Below are 17,555 nucleotides of genomic sequence, written 5' to 3'. Positions count from 1 at the left end.
GGGGGACAGACAGAATGCTCCAAGTTGAGATCTGGAATTCTTGTTTGTGGAACAACCAGGAGGCCAGTGTCCCTGGTTTGAAGAGTATGTTGGGGAATAACAAATAAAAAGACTGGAAAAGTTGCAGGGGGTTAGGTTACGCAGGGTTTTGAATGCCAAAGAGAGCATATGTATTTGTTCTTGGAGGCTACAGAAAACTACAGTTTATTGAGTAGGAGGTATGACAAGATTGGACTTGTGCTTTAGGAAAATTACTTTAGTGACTGAATGGAGGCTAGATTAGAATGGGAAGTGATTTAAGACAGGCAGTTCCATCAGCAGCCTGGTGCAATAGTCTTTGTGTGAGATGATGAGGGTTTTCACCATAGTGGTGACTATGCCAGAGGAGAAGAGAGTTTATTCACATGATGTTGAAAAGGTAAAATCAGCAGACCTTGGCAATAGCTTGGATATGGGAGTGAGAGATAACGAGGAATACAGGATGCTTTCTAGGTTGTCAATCTAAAAGATTAGAAGTATGGTTCTGCCCTATATGGTAATAAGGAAAATAGTAGATTTGGGGTGCAATGTTAGGGGGAATGATAATGAATCCTATTTTGGACCTGTGGAGTTTAAGTACTTGAATTCTTGATCATTCTTGCTCATTGGATTCACCTCATCACCTTAAAAGACCAAATGTCCTTGGAATATATTCCTTGGATAGTGGAAGCTAATTCCATATGCTTTTTCTTGCAAGCCTTAGGTTTGTTTTGGATTCATTGGGTTGGTGGATGAGGAGATACTGACCTCAGTGTATTTGTTGTACCATATTTCCCTTCTACCAAGCCTCTCTGGGGAATGGGATGGATGGGGGAGGGAAAGATGATTAGAGAAGACAGAAGGGTGGGGACAGATGTACCAAAATAGCTTATTCCTGCTCAGAAAAGATAAAGTAGAATCGAAAGCCACCAAGAAAGAAAGGGAAAAAATGAGTACCACTCCCTTATCTCTGACTCACCTCATCTTTTAAGTGTGTCACAACCTGAAGTGTCAGCTAAACCTGCTATTTTGAAATCACACTTTTAAAAGCAAGATCTATGCAAAAATGAATTACTTTCTATGTTTCTGTGATGGGAATGAACAATAGACCACCTAACCCTGCTTAGCTGGAAAAAATGCAAGATAGTGAAATTAAATTGTGTATTTAAAAGGAAGGCATTAAAGTTTTCAAATGGTTCATTAGCGATTGCAGATCACTTACTACCCAACAACTTTATTTTGGCAAATTCTTTTTGAAATTCCTCAATATGTAATTCATTAATCAGTCCTTCACAGAATGCTACATTTTAAAATTGATTTTCATTCACTGGTTTCCTATGTCTTGTTTATAGGCTGTCAGGGGTCTTTGAAAGTCCTCCAGGTCATTCATGGTATAGTCCAAAATATGGGCAACGACTTTTTGGACAAGGTTTTCAGTCAAGGTGGGAGAGAAGTTGAGTAATACTCTGGGTAATTACAAACATACTAAATGCATCTAAGTGCATCTACTCAGATTAGACTGATGTGAGACCCTGCAATCAGATTTAATTGGAATTTTTATCCTGAACCAAGGTGAGAGAGGCTTACCTGAGGTATTGATCAGTGGAGGTCAGAGGAAGGAATATTGTCAAGGAATTCTTCACCAGAGAAGATTGCATCCACCAACCCCACTATTGCCCATCCTACATCTACCTACAAGAGGCAGAATGGTCCATTGAAATAGATGTAAACCTTAGAATTGGAACCTGCTTCAAATACCATCCCAAGTTCATATACCACATCTGCCACATCACTTGGGTCTCAGGAAACCCCCCTCTGTGAAATGGGGAGAGGTACAGTAGATTAGATGATCTTTAAGGATTCTACCAAATCTAAATTTATGATATGATCCAATTTGAAAGTGATGAATTTATATTAGATGATCTTCAAAGGTCCTTCTACCCTTAAGTCTATTATCTTATGATCGCATACCACCATATAAATTCTCATTGCCTCCTATGTCTCAGGATAAGAAGGGTAAAGAAGGGAGGAGCATGTACTATGTGTGGGGTGGCTCTATTTGTTTCCCTGCCAGTAGATTGTCCAAGCAATTCATGGACTCTTGAAGTAACCATTTGTCTAGACAATCTTTAAAGATTTTTAAGAAGGAAATGCTTTACTTCTAACCATCTACATTTACTTTAACCATCTGCATTTCTATCTCATGTGAACAACCCGAGCCTGTGTTATCCAATAAGGGGTTTGGCCAGGTTTGAAAATGGCAGCAATGAGAAAGGTGGCAAGTTGTTTTTTCAGTTTTCTCCCCAGAGTCATTTCTGTACAAGATCTCAGATGTACAGCATGGTGATTGATGTGCCACTGCTGAGGGAATTTCAAAGTGGGGGCAAACAGGAAACAGATTACAGCTAGATTAGTTGCAGTTATGCCAATGAAGAAAAGAGACGCCCATAAAGATCACAGAATTCATAGGTAGTTAGGGTTACCATAAACCCACATTTTAAAAGCTCAAATTTATAAGAAAATGCTCCCTATCAGATCATGTCTTACTCATTATCCTCCTCTCCCATAGAACTTAACACAGTGCATTGCACATAGTAGGTGCTCATTAAATATTTGTTGAGTTGAATTCTAACATAGGCAATTTCAATTTACTAAATAAACTTTCAAGAGTTTTTAAAGGGTTGGACATGTCTGAACCAACTGAACAACAGAATTCCAGATGCTTAAAATTACTTTTTGAATGAGTATATTATTCATACTTGAGTCACATTATCAATATTATCAAGCAAATTGCTTGGAACTCGGAATAGGTTTCTTCATAATATGAGTTTTGCAAATTAGATCTGAGGTGGATATTTTAAAAAGAATGTAACTAAATATAGTTCATGTGCAATGAAAAACATAGTGAATGATTATGTTTAAAATATATGGTTTTCAGTTATATTATGGGCAAAACTGGGAACTTAACCAGTTTATATATTATTTTTCTGTGATGAAAAAAATACACTCTGTGGTGCTGAGAATAAGGAAATGTGGAAGTTTTTGGAATTTATCTTTCTCCTCTCCCTTCTTCAGGGAGTTAGGGAAAGAGGAGTTTGAGAGAGGAAAGGATTTGATGAGATAGAGAAGGTGATTAAAAGGTTTGAGTCGTCTAAGAGAACTGAGAGTTCTGAGGAGACTTGGGGAGGGAATGTGATAAACCGAAGGGAAAGAGGTACAAGCGTGGAAACTAGAGGTTGATAGAAAGATTTAGTTCCCATACAGACCTTCAGAACTCCACCTAGAGCCCTTGACCTAGGCAAGATCCTTAGAATCTAAACCTGGGATCACTTCCCATTAGGATGGAACATAACAGCTCCAGTAATATTTCCCTTATTGTTCTCCAGTCCATGATGAAAACAGAACATGGTAGATATAGTAGGAGCTAACTTACTGTTTGCTTAGTTGCTTTCCTTTCACACAATAAGAGAAGAATGTGGTGGAATGTGAAACACTTTTCAGTTACCTGTCTCACAAATGATTGAGTATCTAAGCACAAGTCAAAATTGCTCATGCCTTTTATCATCACCATAAGGTGAGTAAGTATCAGAGGAGAAAACTTAGTTACAGGTACTTTAGGGACATTTTCTTTGGTTTTTATAGTAACACCAGGTTAAAAGCCTAGATTTCCCAACCAGACCTGAATCCACTATTCAAACTGTGTATGTTTTGTGGTTGGGAGAGATTTCCACATGAACCAATGCACAGATGAGAACAGGGCTTGAAACTAAACACAGACCCACTTAGTTCCCTTTTTTCTAAAAATAAGCTTTCTCTATAGGTCTGGATTCTTATTGATATACAGCTGTAGCTTTCATTTTTTTTTTTACTTCAGAGAAAGTACATGGAAATAGGCAACATAAAATTTGTAATGAATGAATGAGTGAATGAAAAAAAGCATTCCTTCAAAGTTTTTTTAAGATACAAAACAGTAGAACTACAAACCTAAAGAGGTTACCTTCTAGTGAAAGGGATAACGTACAGGAGAGGTCAGCTGCAAGTCAGATATGGTATAATGTAAAAGCAGAAGGTTATATACTTTTGTTAATGCTTTTTCTACTTATAAAATCATTTCTCTGGTTTGAATTTGCTCTCACTTAAGGTGGAATCTTTTGTCTTTATCTATTTATTCTTATTACACAACAGTAGTTACACTAATTACAGTTGTGGTGATGAAGAAAAGCCCAGAATTCATAGGTAATTTGGGTTACCATTAAATAGTAGATGGAATAGTTAGGTGGCACAATGAATAGAGTGCTTCACCTGATGTCAGAAAGATATATCTTCTTAAGTTCCAATCTGATTTCAGCTATTTACTAGCTATATGACCTTGACAAGTCATTTCCCCTGCTTGCCTCATCTATAAAATGAGCTGGAGAAGGAAATGGCATACCACCACAGTATGTTTGCCAAGAAAATTCCAAATGGGGTCACAAAGGATTGGACAAACCAGAATCCACCGAATGACAACAAAGATAGGTTCTTAAAATTACTTTTTGAAAGAGTGTTTTGTTGGTACCTGAGACAGATTATCAACAAAATGCATGTTGGGAAGAAACTTTTCTTTTGAGGTTATTTCTATAAGGATCATTATGCTCCAGCTTCCCTTAGAGAAAGAATTCTTGACCTAGGTTTCAAGGACCCCTAAAAGGTTTGTAGTTAGATTTCAAGGTTTTCATTAATGTCAATGAGAAAAACAAATATTTATTCAATATAATTTTTATTTGTATTTTTATGCATTTTATTATATGCATTTAAAATATGATTCTGAGAAGAGGTTCATGGTTTTTACCAGATTAATCTGCTTTAGAGTTCCATGACACCAAAAAGTTTAAGAAACTCTGCCCTAGAGCAAGAGTGGTTCCAAAGGACCAGAGATTTAAAGTTTGAACTAGTTTCACTCTCATTTTATCTGATATCTAGACAGATTGAGTGATTTACCCAAGGTCACTCAGGGCAGGTCACAAAGTCAGGATTTGAAAGCTGGCTTTCTGACTCCAAATGTAGGGGTCTTTTCATTTGTGACAACTTCTAGGAAGGCATTCTGAGTCAGACCCACGGTTCCATCCAGCCCAGTATTCCCTGTCACTTTGAATAGTTAGAGCTTGAAGGAACATTAGTGTCTCAATTTACAGATGAATCCTAGAGTATTAGGTGATTCCCAAAGTCTAAGCCCCAAATCTTCTAGCTCCAAACTTATCCTATCATTCATCAATATCGATATTCTGATAATGGTACCAACAGCTAAATCACATTTGTAATTCTCTTAGAATTAATATCTCAAACCAATAAGCTTCAAAAGGAAAATATACCAAAGTTCTGTTCATATAGTAGACACTTAGTAAAAGTTTAGTTGAGTTGAATTTTAAAAAATTGTTGCAGATTGAAAGGGGGGATGTCTCTGATCTTCCTTAATAAAAGTATTATGCATCTTGGTATCATTTTCTGACCTATATTTGTTAAACACATGTGTTTTTTTTTCTTTCCCCCCATTAATAGGCAAGAAATCTCCCAAAAGGTAAGTCTTTTTCCTCAAAGCTTTCCTCTATTGAGATTTTTTTAAAAAATCTCTCACCTTTGTTGAGTTTTTGCCTTACTAAGAATGCCTTCCAAACTAGCTGAGCTGTCCATTCATGCTTATCCTGAGAAATGTTTGTGTCTGACATAACTGAACTTAGCAGGTGCATCTAACAAGTATGCCATTTTTAGGATTTATGGAACAAAACACAATGAAAAAAAAAACCCTGAAACCCATCTGCTTGAAGCAAGGATATGTTTGTATTATACATTCTGTTTAAATTTGGGGACCCTTTATGGACTATCCAAGATTTCCCTTTGAAGAGAGCAGTTCTAAGATTTATTTTTGCCTGCCCTAAAGAAGATGAACATCCATATTTAAGGTCTTATATATATTAACTTTATCATTAAAAATTCATTCAAAAGAAGGATTGCTAAATTGTCTTTCTTTAGGTTTCAGGATAGATTAGGTATTTGGTTTTTGAGATTTTAGGAAGAAACAAGTTAGGAGTAGGAACTGTTGAGAGGAGAATTCAGAAGCCTCCCACCTGGCCAGATAGAGAGTATGGAAGGTCTCTGGGGAATCTGGGACTGGGGCTAGACTACAAGAAGGTAATTTTTATCTTGATGGATTTAGTAAATACTGCTTGCTAGTGTAGAGAGACTTTCTCCCCTCCCCCAATCCCCAGTCCACCTCCCCCAACCCCCCATCTTTGTAGGTCATGTGGGAATGGCAGAGCTAGAATTTGATAACATCTACAGGTTTATTTCCTGGCCACACCCACTGCTTGGTATCGGGGGCAAACTACCAGTTGTGAAAGCCCTAACTACTAAAACTCTTTCTAGATGAAAGCAATTCAAATGAATTAATATTTATTGATGTGAAGGCAGGAAATTTAAATGTATTAATATTAAATTAATTAAATTAAAAATGAGTGATAGAATTGTAAGCTTCAGAAATCAAATTAATCCTTATTCTGAGGTTCTGGGGTCATCATAGTAAGCTATGACAGGTAGCTCCTCATTAGTGCTAGAGTGCTGATCTTGAAATCAGACAGAACCAAATCATACTTCTGACATTAATGTCAATTGTGTGACATCAATCAATCAATCAATAAACATTTATTAAGGAACTACTAAGCACTGAGGATACAAAAAAGGGGCAAAAGCCAGTCCGTGCCCTCAATCTCTAAGCCTCCCTCAATTCATTAATAGTTAACTGAGTTTTTGAAAGCATTGCTTGTGAGAGTCAATCTTCACACTTGAGAAACTGTAGACCCCTGAAAAATTTGCATTTATTTTCTATGTATTTTGTAACTACTTATGTGCATCAGTGTTGTGCCCCCACCCCTAGTAGAAGACAAACTTTTAAAGTTTACACAGACTATTTTTTGTTTCTATATCCCTATCATCTGCAACAGAAAAGTCCTTAATAAACATTAATTGCAATGAATCAAAATTGGTATGCTTAAACTGCAAGGTCCATGGTTCATCAGTGCTTGTTGATTGACAATCCAATCTATAAGTTACTATTTCTTGAGTATTGAAAAATGCAGGTATTTGGAATAGCTGCAGTGGGAAATACAAAAAAAGGGTAAGACTTGTTCTCTTTTCCTATCATCGGGGAGCAAGATATCTGTGCAAAAAAAAATAACAATATTAAAGAAGCTAGGGAATGCTAAAGTGCAGAAACTCCTCTGACGCGGGTTGGTTGGTTCCCTCTTTAGTATTACAAGTCTTCCAGAGCTGACTTAGGCATTGAGTTGCTAAATGAATTTCTGCGGGGTTGTAAAACCAGTAAGTGGTCAAAAGCAGAACTTGAATATGACAGCATTTGTAAGTTTTTCAAATCTTACAACGCTATAGAAATATTAGCTATTATTATTCTTATTATATTTTATCATTATAATTATGTCAATTATTATTGAGTATTTCTGACTCAGGATTGATTCATTCTGCAACTCAAATGCTCTTAACAATGTTAAATGAAGGCATCAAAATAGAAAACCAATTCATCACTCTTCAAGGAGTGAAGAAAAAACATTTTTCAGCTGAGATTGGACAAAGGCTGGGCAACTGACTAAGGGGGAAGAGTAGAAACCACATCAGAGTTACAGGGACTGCAGAGACTTTCTGGACTCTCCTGGGAAGAAGAAGGGGAAACAAGAAGAAAGGAAAAATCAGTGAGAATCAAAATCAACAGAGGTGGTTTCAATCTCAAAAAGCTAATTTGACTTGGATCAGTAGTGGAATTGATTTAAGATGGTGAGAGATTTAGTTTCATGAAATAAATAATGTTGTTTGAGGCAGAATTGCACCACATTACTGGAAAGGTCAAAAGGAAACCAAATATAGCAAATCTTTGAGGCCATAGTCAAACCAGGACCCAGGTTCCCAGGCTTTGCATTCATTGTGAACCTAAGCTGTTTAAGAGCAGCTGTAAATATATTTGCCAGTATAAAGATCAAAGCTCTTGAGGAAGAAAAAAAGCAAAAAAAACACACAAAACCCCAAGGTTCAGAAACACTCTGATCTGACGTATCTTCCTGTGTATCTTGTCTCTTGGGTTATCATTTGCCCAAGTAGAGTAGAGACACTGAAAACTCATCAAGATAGTAAATAGAACCTCTTCACAAAGGATTCAAAATAGACCTTGGATTAAAATCACAATTGTTCAGGAACACCAAAGGTGTTAACACATATCATGAATCCAATAGGGATGAAAGGAAGCTGGGTAACATTCAGTCCACAACCCTTGATATTAGTACACTAAAATAAATCAGAAATTACTTCGGTCTCCTTGGAAATGGGAGTAGACTTTTCTGATCATGATAGAGGAGCATTACTTCATCATTCATTTGTTCTGTAAGCATACCCTTTTTCCTATACTCAATCCTTCTTTTGGGACATTGAGCAATGATTTCAATTTTTGGAAAAAAGAACAGCTCCAATAAAGAACAGAGATCATCTAAGAGAAATTGTAGAAAGAACTCAGAACTGGAAATCTTGAGCTCTACTTCTCATTAATAATGTAACCCTGGAGAAAACAATTGAGCCCCTTTAGACCTCAGTTTCTCTGTTTTGACCTTTTCCACTCCACTGCTTGGAATGGTTTCCCTCTGCTCTCCATCTAACAAAAATCCTGCCCAGCTTATGAGTCCCCTTTCTATGGAAATCTTCCCTGAGCATTCCTGCCCCAAATTATTTGAACTTCCATGACACTTTGTATTTATCCTGTTCTTTTGTCACTTGCATTTCTTTAGATTATTATTATTATTATTGCACAGATATCTAGATCCCCAACCAGATGAATGGTAAGCTTTTTTGAAGAAAAGGACAAGTCTTACATGCCTTTATATTTCCTACTTATCACAATAGGTTGGAAAGCCAATCAATAAGCATTGATTGAACCAATAGGCCATATAGCTTAAGCACATTAATTTCAGTTCAGTTCAATAAGTATCTATTCCAGATGTTAGAGATGTCAACAGTCCCTTACAATTTTTATATTCTCTATAACAATGAAATGGCAAGTTTCTTACCCTTATCCCTATAATGAAATCCTATAATAAAAATTATCCTTAATACCTACTTACTTCTCAGGGTTGCTGTTTGTCTTAAATGTATGCAAAAAAGTAATCTACAAATCTTAAAACATTTATATGCCGGGTGTCCTGCTTCTCCCACATATTGCCTGAGACACCGGACAAGCTGCTTAAGAAAATCTACAGGAATATAAGTGGCAGAGCACTAGCTGATCGGTATTGGCAGAAGGGGTTTCCACACTGGAATTTCCCCATCCCAACCAAAACACAAAAGAGAAATTCTTTCTAGTATTTTCTACACAATTTATATGAAAGAAGCTAGGGATATTCACTCATATGTTTAATTCACAATCTCCTGCTTTTTCTTTGGCAGGTCTGACATATATTAAATTGCTTCTTGTTAAGAGAAAAAATGAAGAACTATCAGACCCTTTAACCAATTTTGTGAAAAAGGACTTGAAGTTCTGGGTGGAGTCATCTACACTGGAAGATGGTATTAGTGGTGCTTTTCTCCATAACAGTGAATCATCCCCACTGTGTCCATTTTGATGTATATATTATTTTCTTTGGTTATTATCTATAGTCATGACCCCATAGTTTTATTACCTTGTATATTTTATGCCTATGCATTTACAAAAATCATCTTGAATTTCAAAAGATGGAATTATCTTGAAAAATAAGCATTCAATTATGATACAGTGCTGATTCTGCTGTGCAAATCCAATAAAAAGTTTTTTTTTAATAACAGGTCTTATTTGATCATAGATTTGATACATGTAGTAGTAGAAAGACCATTGGATAAGATTTCCAAAGACATGAGTCCAAGTTTCACTTCAGAAACTTTCTGTATGACTTTTTTTTTTTTTAGGTTTTTGCAAGGCATATGGGGTTAAGTGGCTTGCCCAAGGCCACACAGCTAGGTAATTATTAAGTGTCTGAGACGGGATTTGAACCCAGGTACTCCTGACTCCAAGGCCGGTGCTTTATCCACTATGCCACCTAGCCGCCCCAACTTTCTGTATGACTTTGAGCAAGTCAATTAACTTCTTTTAGTCTATGACTGTAAAACTGGCATGATTTTATATATAATGAGAGGCAGAATCATGTTGTGGTTAGGAGTAAACCTTGGAGTGAAGAATACCTGCCTCTGACATGTTCTGGCTATGTGACCAAGGGCAAACCATTTATCTCCTCAGTACTGTAAGGTCTCTCTCTAAGAGGATTTTGCACATGAGTTGGAGGGAAATGTCCTACTAGGAGTTTCCCCTGTTGATGATAAGATCTAAATATAGGTGGTCCTCTTAAGGAGGAAACTCCCTCAGCAAGGGACATTAGCAACTCTTCTGCTATTTACAGTCTTAGAAAGTTACCAATGCACTGAATTCACCTGTACTTCACAAAGGGTAGTTTAAGGAAAAATGCCTATAAATGTCAAAATTGGAGTTATAATTATTTTGTCTTATCTACAGGTCATGTTCTTTATGTGCTCCAAGTTGTATGATGTCTCTCTCACAAACTAATATAAGAGTATTAGTTTTATCTTCTAATACCACTGATGTATTAATGGATTTTTTTTGCAAGGCAATGGGGTTAAGTGGCTCACCCAAGGCCACACAGCTTGATATTATTAAGTGTCTGAGGCAGGATTTGAATTCAGATCCTCCTGACTCCAGGGCCGGTGCTCTATCCACAGCACCACCCAGCTGCTCCTATTAATGGGTTTTAATTGAAATTCCCAAACATCATTGGTCATGGGAATTTGGCTTAACTTATACATTTTCTATTGTCTTCTGACTCTCCACTTACTATTGCCATCCTTTCCCCCACTAGTCATTCCCAGTATCCTTTATAAGTCCCTTTATTACTAGACTATTCACAGCAAAATACCCACCAAAACCAACATATAAGAAGAAGAAGGAGAAGAAGAAGAAGAAGAAGAAGAATCTATTTCTTTTAGACCTGTCATTCTTCCATGAGAACTGAATTGATTTCTTTAAGTCCTTGGGTATATGGAACAGCGTTGAATTTCATGGCTAGTCTATATTGTCAAGAAACAAACAAACAACTCATCACCAAGAGCTCTCTGGGAAAGGGAGGAGGAGGAGGAAGAATGAATTGGGAAATGAAGGGGGAAATTCCCCAAAAATACACAATAAAATCTTAGTAGAAAAAAATGATAAAAATTTAAATTGAAAAAAAATAATAATCATCAAAAATCATACAGTAATTAAGCCCCTTCTGGTTATCAAATGGAACTGCTAAAAGCAATGGGAAAAGATACCATTGATCATGTTATTTTTCTCTATTTGGGATGCCCTCTCAAATTTTTCCAGTTCATGGTCTGTGTCATCTAAATACATTTCCCTGGTTGAATTAACTCTCCCTGACCTCCTATGGTAATATAGTCTCTGCCACATAAACTGTACTGTTGTAAGCTGTTCTGGTTGTTACAGGTATGAAACCCTTGTCTCCCCAAATAAGATCCTTGAGGCTGGGGGCTATTTCTTATCCTCTCTTCCCAACTCCCATGCTCTACTGGCTAAATGATAGGAGATCAATAAACATTTGTTCAATTTATAGAGAATGAGAAGTAGAGAAGATCACTGGAGACAAAATAGAAAACTTTACATAATTTTTAAAAATTACACAAACAAAATTAATGTGTCTAGAATGAGAAAGGAAACAGTTTCATGGGAGAAAATCTTTATAGCAATTTATCTTATATTCAGGTCACATAGAGAACTGATAACATTCATATTTGTATTTTATCAACTGCTAATGTGTCTTGAATATCAGAGAATATATATGTATATATATTTATATATACACATATGTGTGTTTGTGTGTGTATATATATAGCAAAGTCATTCTTCAATAGATTAAATAAGTCTAAGAACAGAGAAGGAACTTCTCAAGGAAGGAAGCTGTACAATCAAAAACAACATGAAAAAATTTTCCAAATCACTAATAATAAAAAGAAATGCAAATTAAGGCAACTTTAAGGTCCCTTATCAGACTCATCAGATTAGCAAAGATGACATAAATGGAAAATGACAATTGTTGAGGGTATGTGGGAGGACACTTTATTGAACTACAGGTGAAGCAGTAAAGTACTTCAACCAATCTGGAAAACAATTGGAATTTTACCCCAAAAGTCATTAAATTGGGCATGAGTCAGTGATATCACTATTAGGGTTATATCTCAAAGAGATCAAAGAAAATGGGAAAGGAATGTTTAATACAGCCTTTTTTGTTGTGGCAAAAACCTGTAAACAAAATGGGTGCTCCTCAATTGGGAAATGGATGAACAAATGGTAATAACCAGATATCATCTGGGTAGTAAGGGGAATACTGAACTCAGAGACAAGAAGATCTGAATTCAAATCCTTCCTGAGATAGTCATTAAATTTTTTATCCTTGGAATATCAATTAACTTCTCATTCTCAGTAGCCACATCTCCAAAATGGGGGGGGGAGGGGAGGAGAGGAACAGTCATAAGAAATTACTGGGCTTAGGTCCATGAAGCTACCTCAAAGTTTTATTTTGAAGACCAAATGCAATAATGTATTTAAAAGATTTTGAAGATCTGAAAGCATTTATATACACACATATGTGTACATACATGTGTATATAAATATACATGTTTACAGGACATCTTTAGCATTAATAGAATAGAATGGGATATTGTTGCTAAGAAATAACAATTTCAGAGAAACCTGGGAAGATTTATATGAATTTGTGCAGAACAAAAAGGGAACAGAATCAGAACAATTTCTACAATGCCTATAAAATTGTAAAAGAAAACTGTGACAGAACCCTGATCAACACAAGAACCAATCAAGACCTTATATGACTAATGATAAATAATATTTCCCATCTTTTGCAGAAAGACAATGAATAAGTTAAGTATTTTCAGTCTTTGAATTTGGTTTGTGTGATTGTGCTCATTTGTTGCAAGGGAAAGTTTATATTATTTTTTTGAGTGTGGGACAATTGGGAGGAATAGGAGGATGTTTACAGTGATACTGAAAAAAAAGAAGAAAAATAAAGAGACTCAATGAATCATTAAAAAACAAGAGAAGAGAAGGAAGTTCAGGAGGGGATATACATAAGCTACCATGTTAAATTTAAAATATTTAAAAATAAAATTGAACACAGAGTGGGGATTCATAGTTTCCTCTTTTTCTGTTTGTAAGGGAGAAATTTGTGTTTATTGATGTTTGACACATTAAAATAATAAAAAATTAAAAAACATGAAAATATGTTACATATAAAGGGCATATTTATAAGTTTTTGTAAGCTTGTCAGCTGGAACAGACCCTTCATCATTGTGCTTTGTAGGTGAGAAGACTCAATGTCAGAAGCCCTGTGTAAATGTTAATTTGGTGATAAAGGCTAGACTAATGCCGGAGAAACAAACCCAAAGAAAAATGTTAGAAATATTGCCCTCTTCCATAGTGAAACACAATTCCGGAATTTCCATAAAAGTCTTCATTTTTTTTTGTAGCAACCAATCACTTATATGGAAACATTTTAGGAAGGAATTTCTTCTCTCTATGGTGTATGTATGCCTTTATTGGCTCCCCTCTCACACTCCTCATTGGAAGATAAGTTGTTTGTACGTATGAATTGTTTGTTTTATTGAATTTGTATAATCACCACTTACTATAATAAAGACTTATAAATGCTTCTTAGTTGCTAAATTTTCATTGTAAAGAGTTCTAGTTAAAATTTTTAGAAACTCAAAGCTTTAGTCACTTAAGAGGCAGTCAGTTTTTATGCTCCTCCCAAATAATCCTGAGAGTTGCTCAAAGCAAAGTAAAATGTAAGTTCTATCTGATTTTAATATATGTGTTGTGTGGGTGGGTGGGTGTATGAAAGAGAGAGAGAGACAGACAGACAGAGACAGACAGACAGAGACAGAGAGACAGAAAGAGACAGAGAGTCAGACAGAGAGACAGAGAGAGACAGAGAGTCAGAGAGAGACAGAAAGAGACAGAGAGACAGAAAGAGACAGAGACACACACACAGAGAGAGAGAGAGAGAGAGAGAGAGAGAGAGAGAGAGAGAGAGAGAGAGAGAAGAGACTGTTAACATATCTATTTTCCAAAGGTAAATTAAATGTGATGTCTTACAAATGAGATGTGGCTATAAAGCAGTAGGACCAATCTTTTGTATGTGACTTGTAGAATCCTACATATTTATACTAGTCTATAAATTCTATTATGTGTCCCAAGTTGTAGTCATGTATATAGAATTGTACTCACGGATGAAGTCAAGATTATAATCTCTAACTTTAAGTTCAGCACTATATATATATATATATATATATATATATATATATATATATATATACACATATTATGCCACATATCAATATTAGTTATTTGTACTATTCTGTCACATATATGCACATAAAATATGTATTACAATACACATACATGCATACATGTGTATATAATATTAAAGAATGTTAAGTGTCTCCTGAACTTTTTCTGAGTTGACCTAGTCTGTAGAAACTCTGGACTCAAAGTATACAGGAAGTCCTGAATATGTCCAGGACCCCACCCCCAAACTGACACAATTTGTTATTTGCATCCCAAACTGAACTCTGCATGTCATTGAAAGTCCAATCAAATGCTAGGCAGTCTGCAACTAGGCAAGAAACTTCTTGTGTATCTGGAACTCTTATAGATAAGCAGACCATCATAGCTTCATGGTCTAGCAGTTCTCAAGGGGAAAAAATGTCTTTTGTCATCACCTTGCTCCTCTGGTTCGGGAGGCACTTTGTCCTTTTCCCACCTTTTCTGGATCTCTTCTCCTCCCACGAATGCCCCTTTGGGTGGAGGATGGGGTTTTCTCTTCCTTCCTTTGTTCTGCTGTCATAAATATGCAAACTCCTGTCTATATTGTGAACTTTTCAGGTTCCACATGCATGTTCATTTTTCTTATAATAAGCCTAGTTTTCTTGTAACTTTTATGACTTTGGAATTGCCTGTTGAAAATACAGATATACACATACATGCATATTTTGATTCATGACTCTCAGACACAAAAGTTGCTGGAAAGATACCTGGTTGATAATTAGGTTAAAGCATATCATCAGTAATTAATCACATGAGAGTAGTAGCACAAAAGATATAATTAAGGATAAGCTCAGGCTTCCCAAATTGTATACAGGTATACATGAAATGTTCATATATATGCTCCCATATTTTTAATATAGAAAAATGTGGATAAAAATGATCATAATTCAACTTACATTCATTAAGCATCTCCCCCTATGACGGGCACTCTGTTGAGCACCTGGAGATACATATAACACTGAGTGTTATTGTGTGGATACTATAGCAGAGAAAATGTTGACAAGATCAAGGATGCTTTACTATTTTGATAATATGAGATGAATATCAACTGGAGGCTTCTCTAAATTACAGACTTTTTCACTGTGGAAAATATTGACAGGAAGGATAGATGGGAATGTAAGACTCACTTATTCTAGAGCTATGATATACAACTGAATATTTATTAATCGGGATTGTCAAGATTAAAGGAGTGCAGTAAGAATGAACTATGATAGTGTATAAGGGTGAGGAGAGAATGCAGCACTGTAAATATTAATTAGAGTCATCTATATGTATCATGTCCTGTGATAGTTATTTCACCTTCCCCTCAAGTTGTACTCATATCCTGGAAGGCAGCTACTCCCAGCCTTTTGGGAGTGTCACTGTGGCTCAAAACTCACAATAGTATTAGTTCACAAACCCTTACCAGTTTGTTTTCCATTAACAGACATTCTAGTAGATTTAATTAATTCCAAACAAAGCCATTTTCTCAAATGGAATATCAAAAATAATAGCTATCCAAGAACAATTCTAAAAGATGTGTGATGGAAAATTCCATCCAGAGGGGAAAAAACTATAGAGGCTAGATGCTTATCAAAACATAGCATTTACACTTTTAAAAATTGGTCTTATATTTTTTTAACTCATGGTTTTTTCTCCTTTTTCTTTTGATTTTTCTTTCAAAATATGATAGATATAGAAATGTGTTCAACATGATTGTACATGCATAACCTATATCAGATAACTCACTGTTTTGGGGGAGGGGGAGAGAAGAGAGGGAAGCAGAAAAAATGTGGAACTCGAAGTCTTACCAAAAAAATCAGTGTTGAAAACTATCTGCATGCAATTGGAAAAATAAAATAAAAATTTTTTAAAATAGTTATCCCCTCCATATCATGATTTTCCCATCACACTTTGACATATAGCAGATCAGCATAAAAAATTAAATGAGAATTTTGGAAGAGTTTTGTAGAAACTGCAGTTGATATTAGAAGACTAACAGACATCACAGAAAAAGTTTAGTAACTCAGAAATTCAGGATTGTTATTTTAACAAGGCTTTCTGATAGACTCTGGCATCACATGAGAAAAGGTTAAGCCCTTACATGATTTCCTAAAGGAAAATGGAGGTGAAGGGTCTATCCCTATGGATTATATATGGATTTTCCAGATCACAAAGTCACTGCACCCCTAATCTGCCTGCTGTGAAAGGGATGACTCTGGTTATAAAATATTACTCACATACACATAAGACTTGAGCACACCTTCCCACAAATATACATAGCATCCATGAAAGAATGAATTCAAACTTAAGAATACAGTAGTAGAGAGGTACACAGGTAGGAAATGTGTGTCAAAGTCAACTCCTGGTCCTGAAGGGTCCAGAGTTCTTCCTCTCTTTGTAAAGTCCTGATGGTGAATTCTCAGGACCACTTTCTACACAGCTGAGGTCTTACTCTTATAGCTACATTCTCTCTTCTGTGATTTTCTCTATATATCTGTGTCTTTCTAGAATGTGCCTGTTCCATGAAGGGCTCAGTATCTTTTTTTAGCTTTTTGCAAGGCAAATGGGGTTAAGTGGCTTGCCCAAGGCCACACAGCTAGGTAATTATTAAGTGTCTGAGACCAGATTTGAAAGGGCCGGTGCTTTATCCACTGTGCCACCTAGCCGCCCCATGGGACTCAGTATCTTTTAAAGATACAGTATTTCACCTTAAAATCACATGAGTGTGAAAGAGATATCTCCCTTTCTCCCAAAGACCAGCCTCACTCCATGTATTCCTCAGGGTTTAGCTATTAAACTAAAGAGATTACTAGTTTTGTTCACACCTGTTAATCTTGCTACAATGACTCATTATGTGGCCAGTCACACTGTAGCACCTTGACTCTCTCACAGTCAAGTGGAAATCAAATCTCTCTTTGTACCAAGTAACCAGCAGGACTTTTTTTTTTTCAGAGAAAGACCATTGGAAAGAATAACATGGCTATGATGAAAACTATTTCAAATTCCTAGATGTAATCTTATTCCTCCCTACACAGTTGGTTGGTTGGTTGGTTGTTCTCCTTCATGCTTGAAGAGAACAAAACAATAT

At 36.0% G+C, this 17,555-nt stretch overlaps 1 protein-coding gene across 3 annotated transcripts in view; it reads left to right on the top strand.

The window, feature by feature from the left end:
* The window catches only part of SELL (selectin L), a 50,188-nt gene extending 36,355 nt beyond the window's left edge, over positions 1 to 13,833 (top strand). The window contains exons 9-10 of one of the 3 annotated variants that reach the window (XM_074221969.1): positions 5,557 to 5,575; positions 9,493 to 13,833. In XM_074221969.1, the coding sequence (XP_074078070.1) occupies positions 5,557 to 5,575; positions 9,493 to 9,508 (35 nt within the window). In that variant the 3' untranslated portion in view covers positions 9,509 to 13,833. Of the gene's footprint in view, positions 1 to 5,556; positions 5,580 to 9,492 lie in introns of those variants that run through there. The other 2 variants (XM_074221967.1, XM_074221968.1) reach the window with 2 other exon arrangements.
* Positions 13,834 to 17,555: the final 3,722 nt, after the last annotated feature.

Source organism: Macrotis lagotis, chromosome 2 (genome assembly GCF_037893015.1).
Source record: "Macrotis lagotis isolate mMagLag1 chromosome 2, bilby.v1.9.chrom.fasta, whole genome shotgun sequence".
In the NCBI taxonomy this organism is placed as follows: domain Eukaryota; kingdom Metazoa; phylum Chordata; class Mammalia; order Peramelemorphia; family Peramelidae; genus Macrotis; species Macrotis lagotis.
This window is presented reverse-complemented; position numbering and strand designations above follow the sequence as displayed.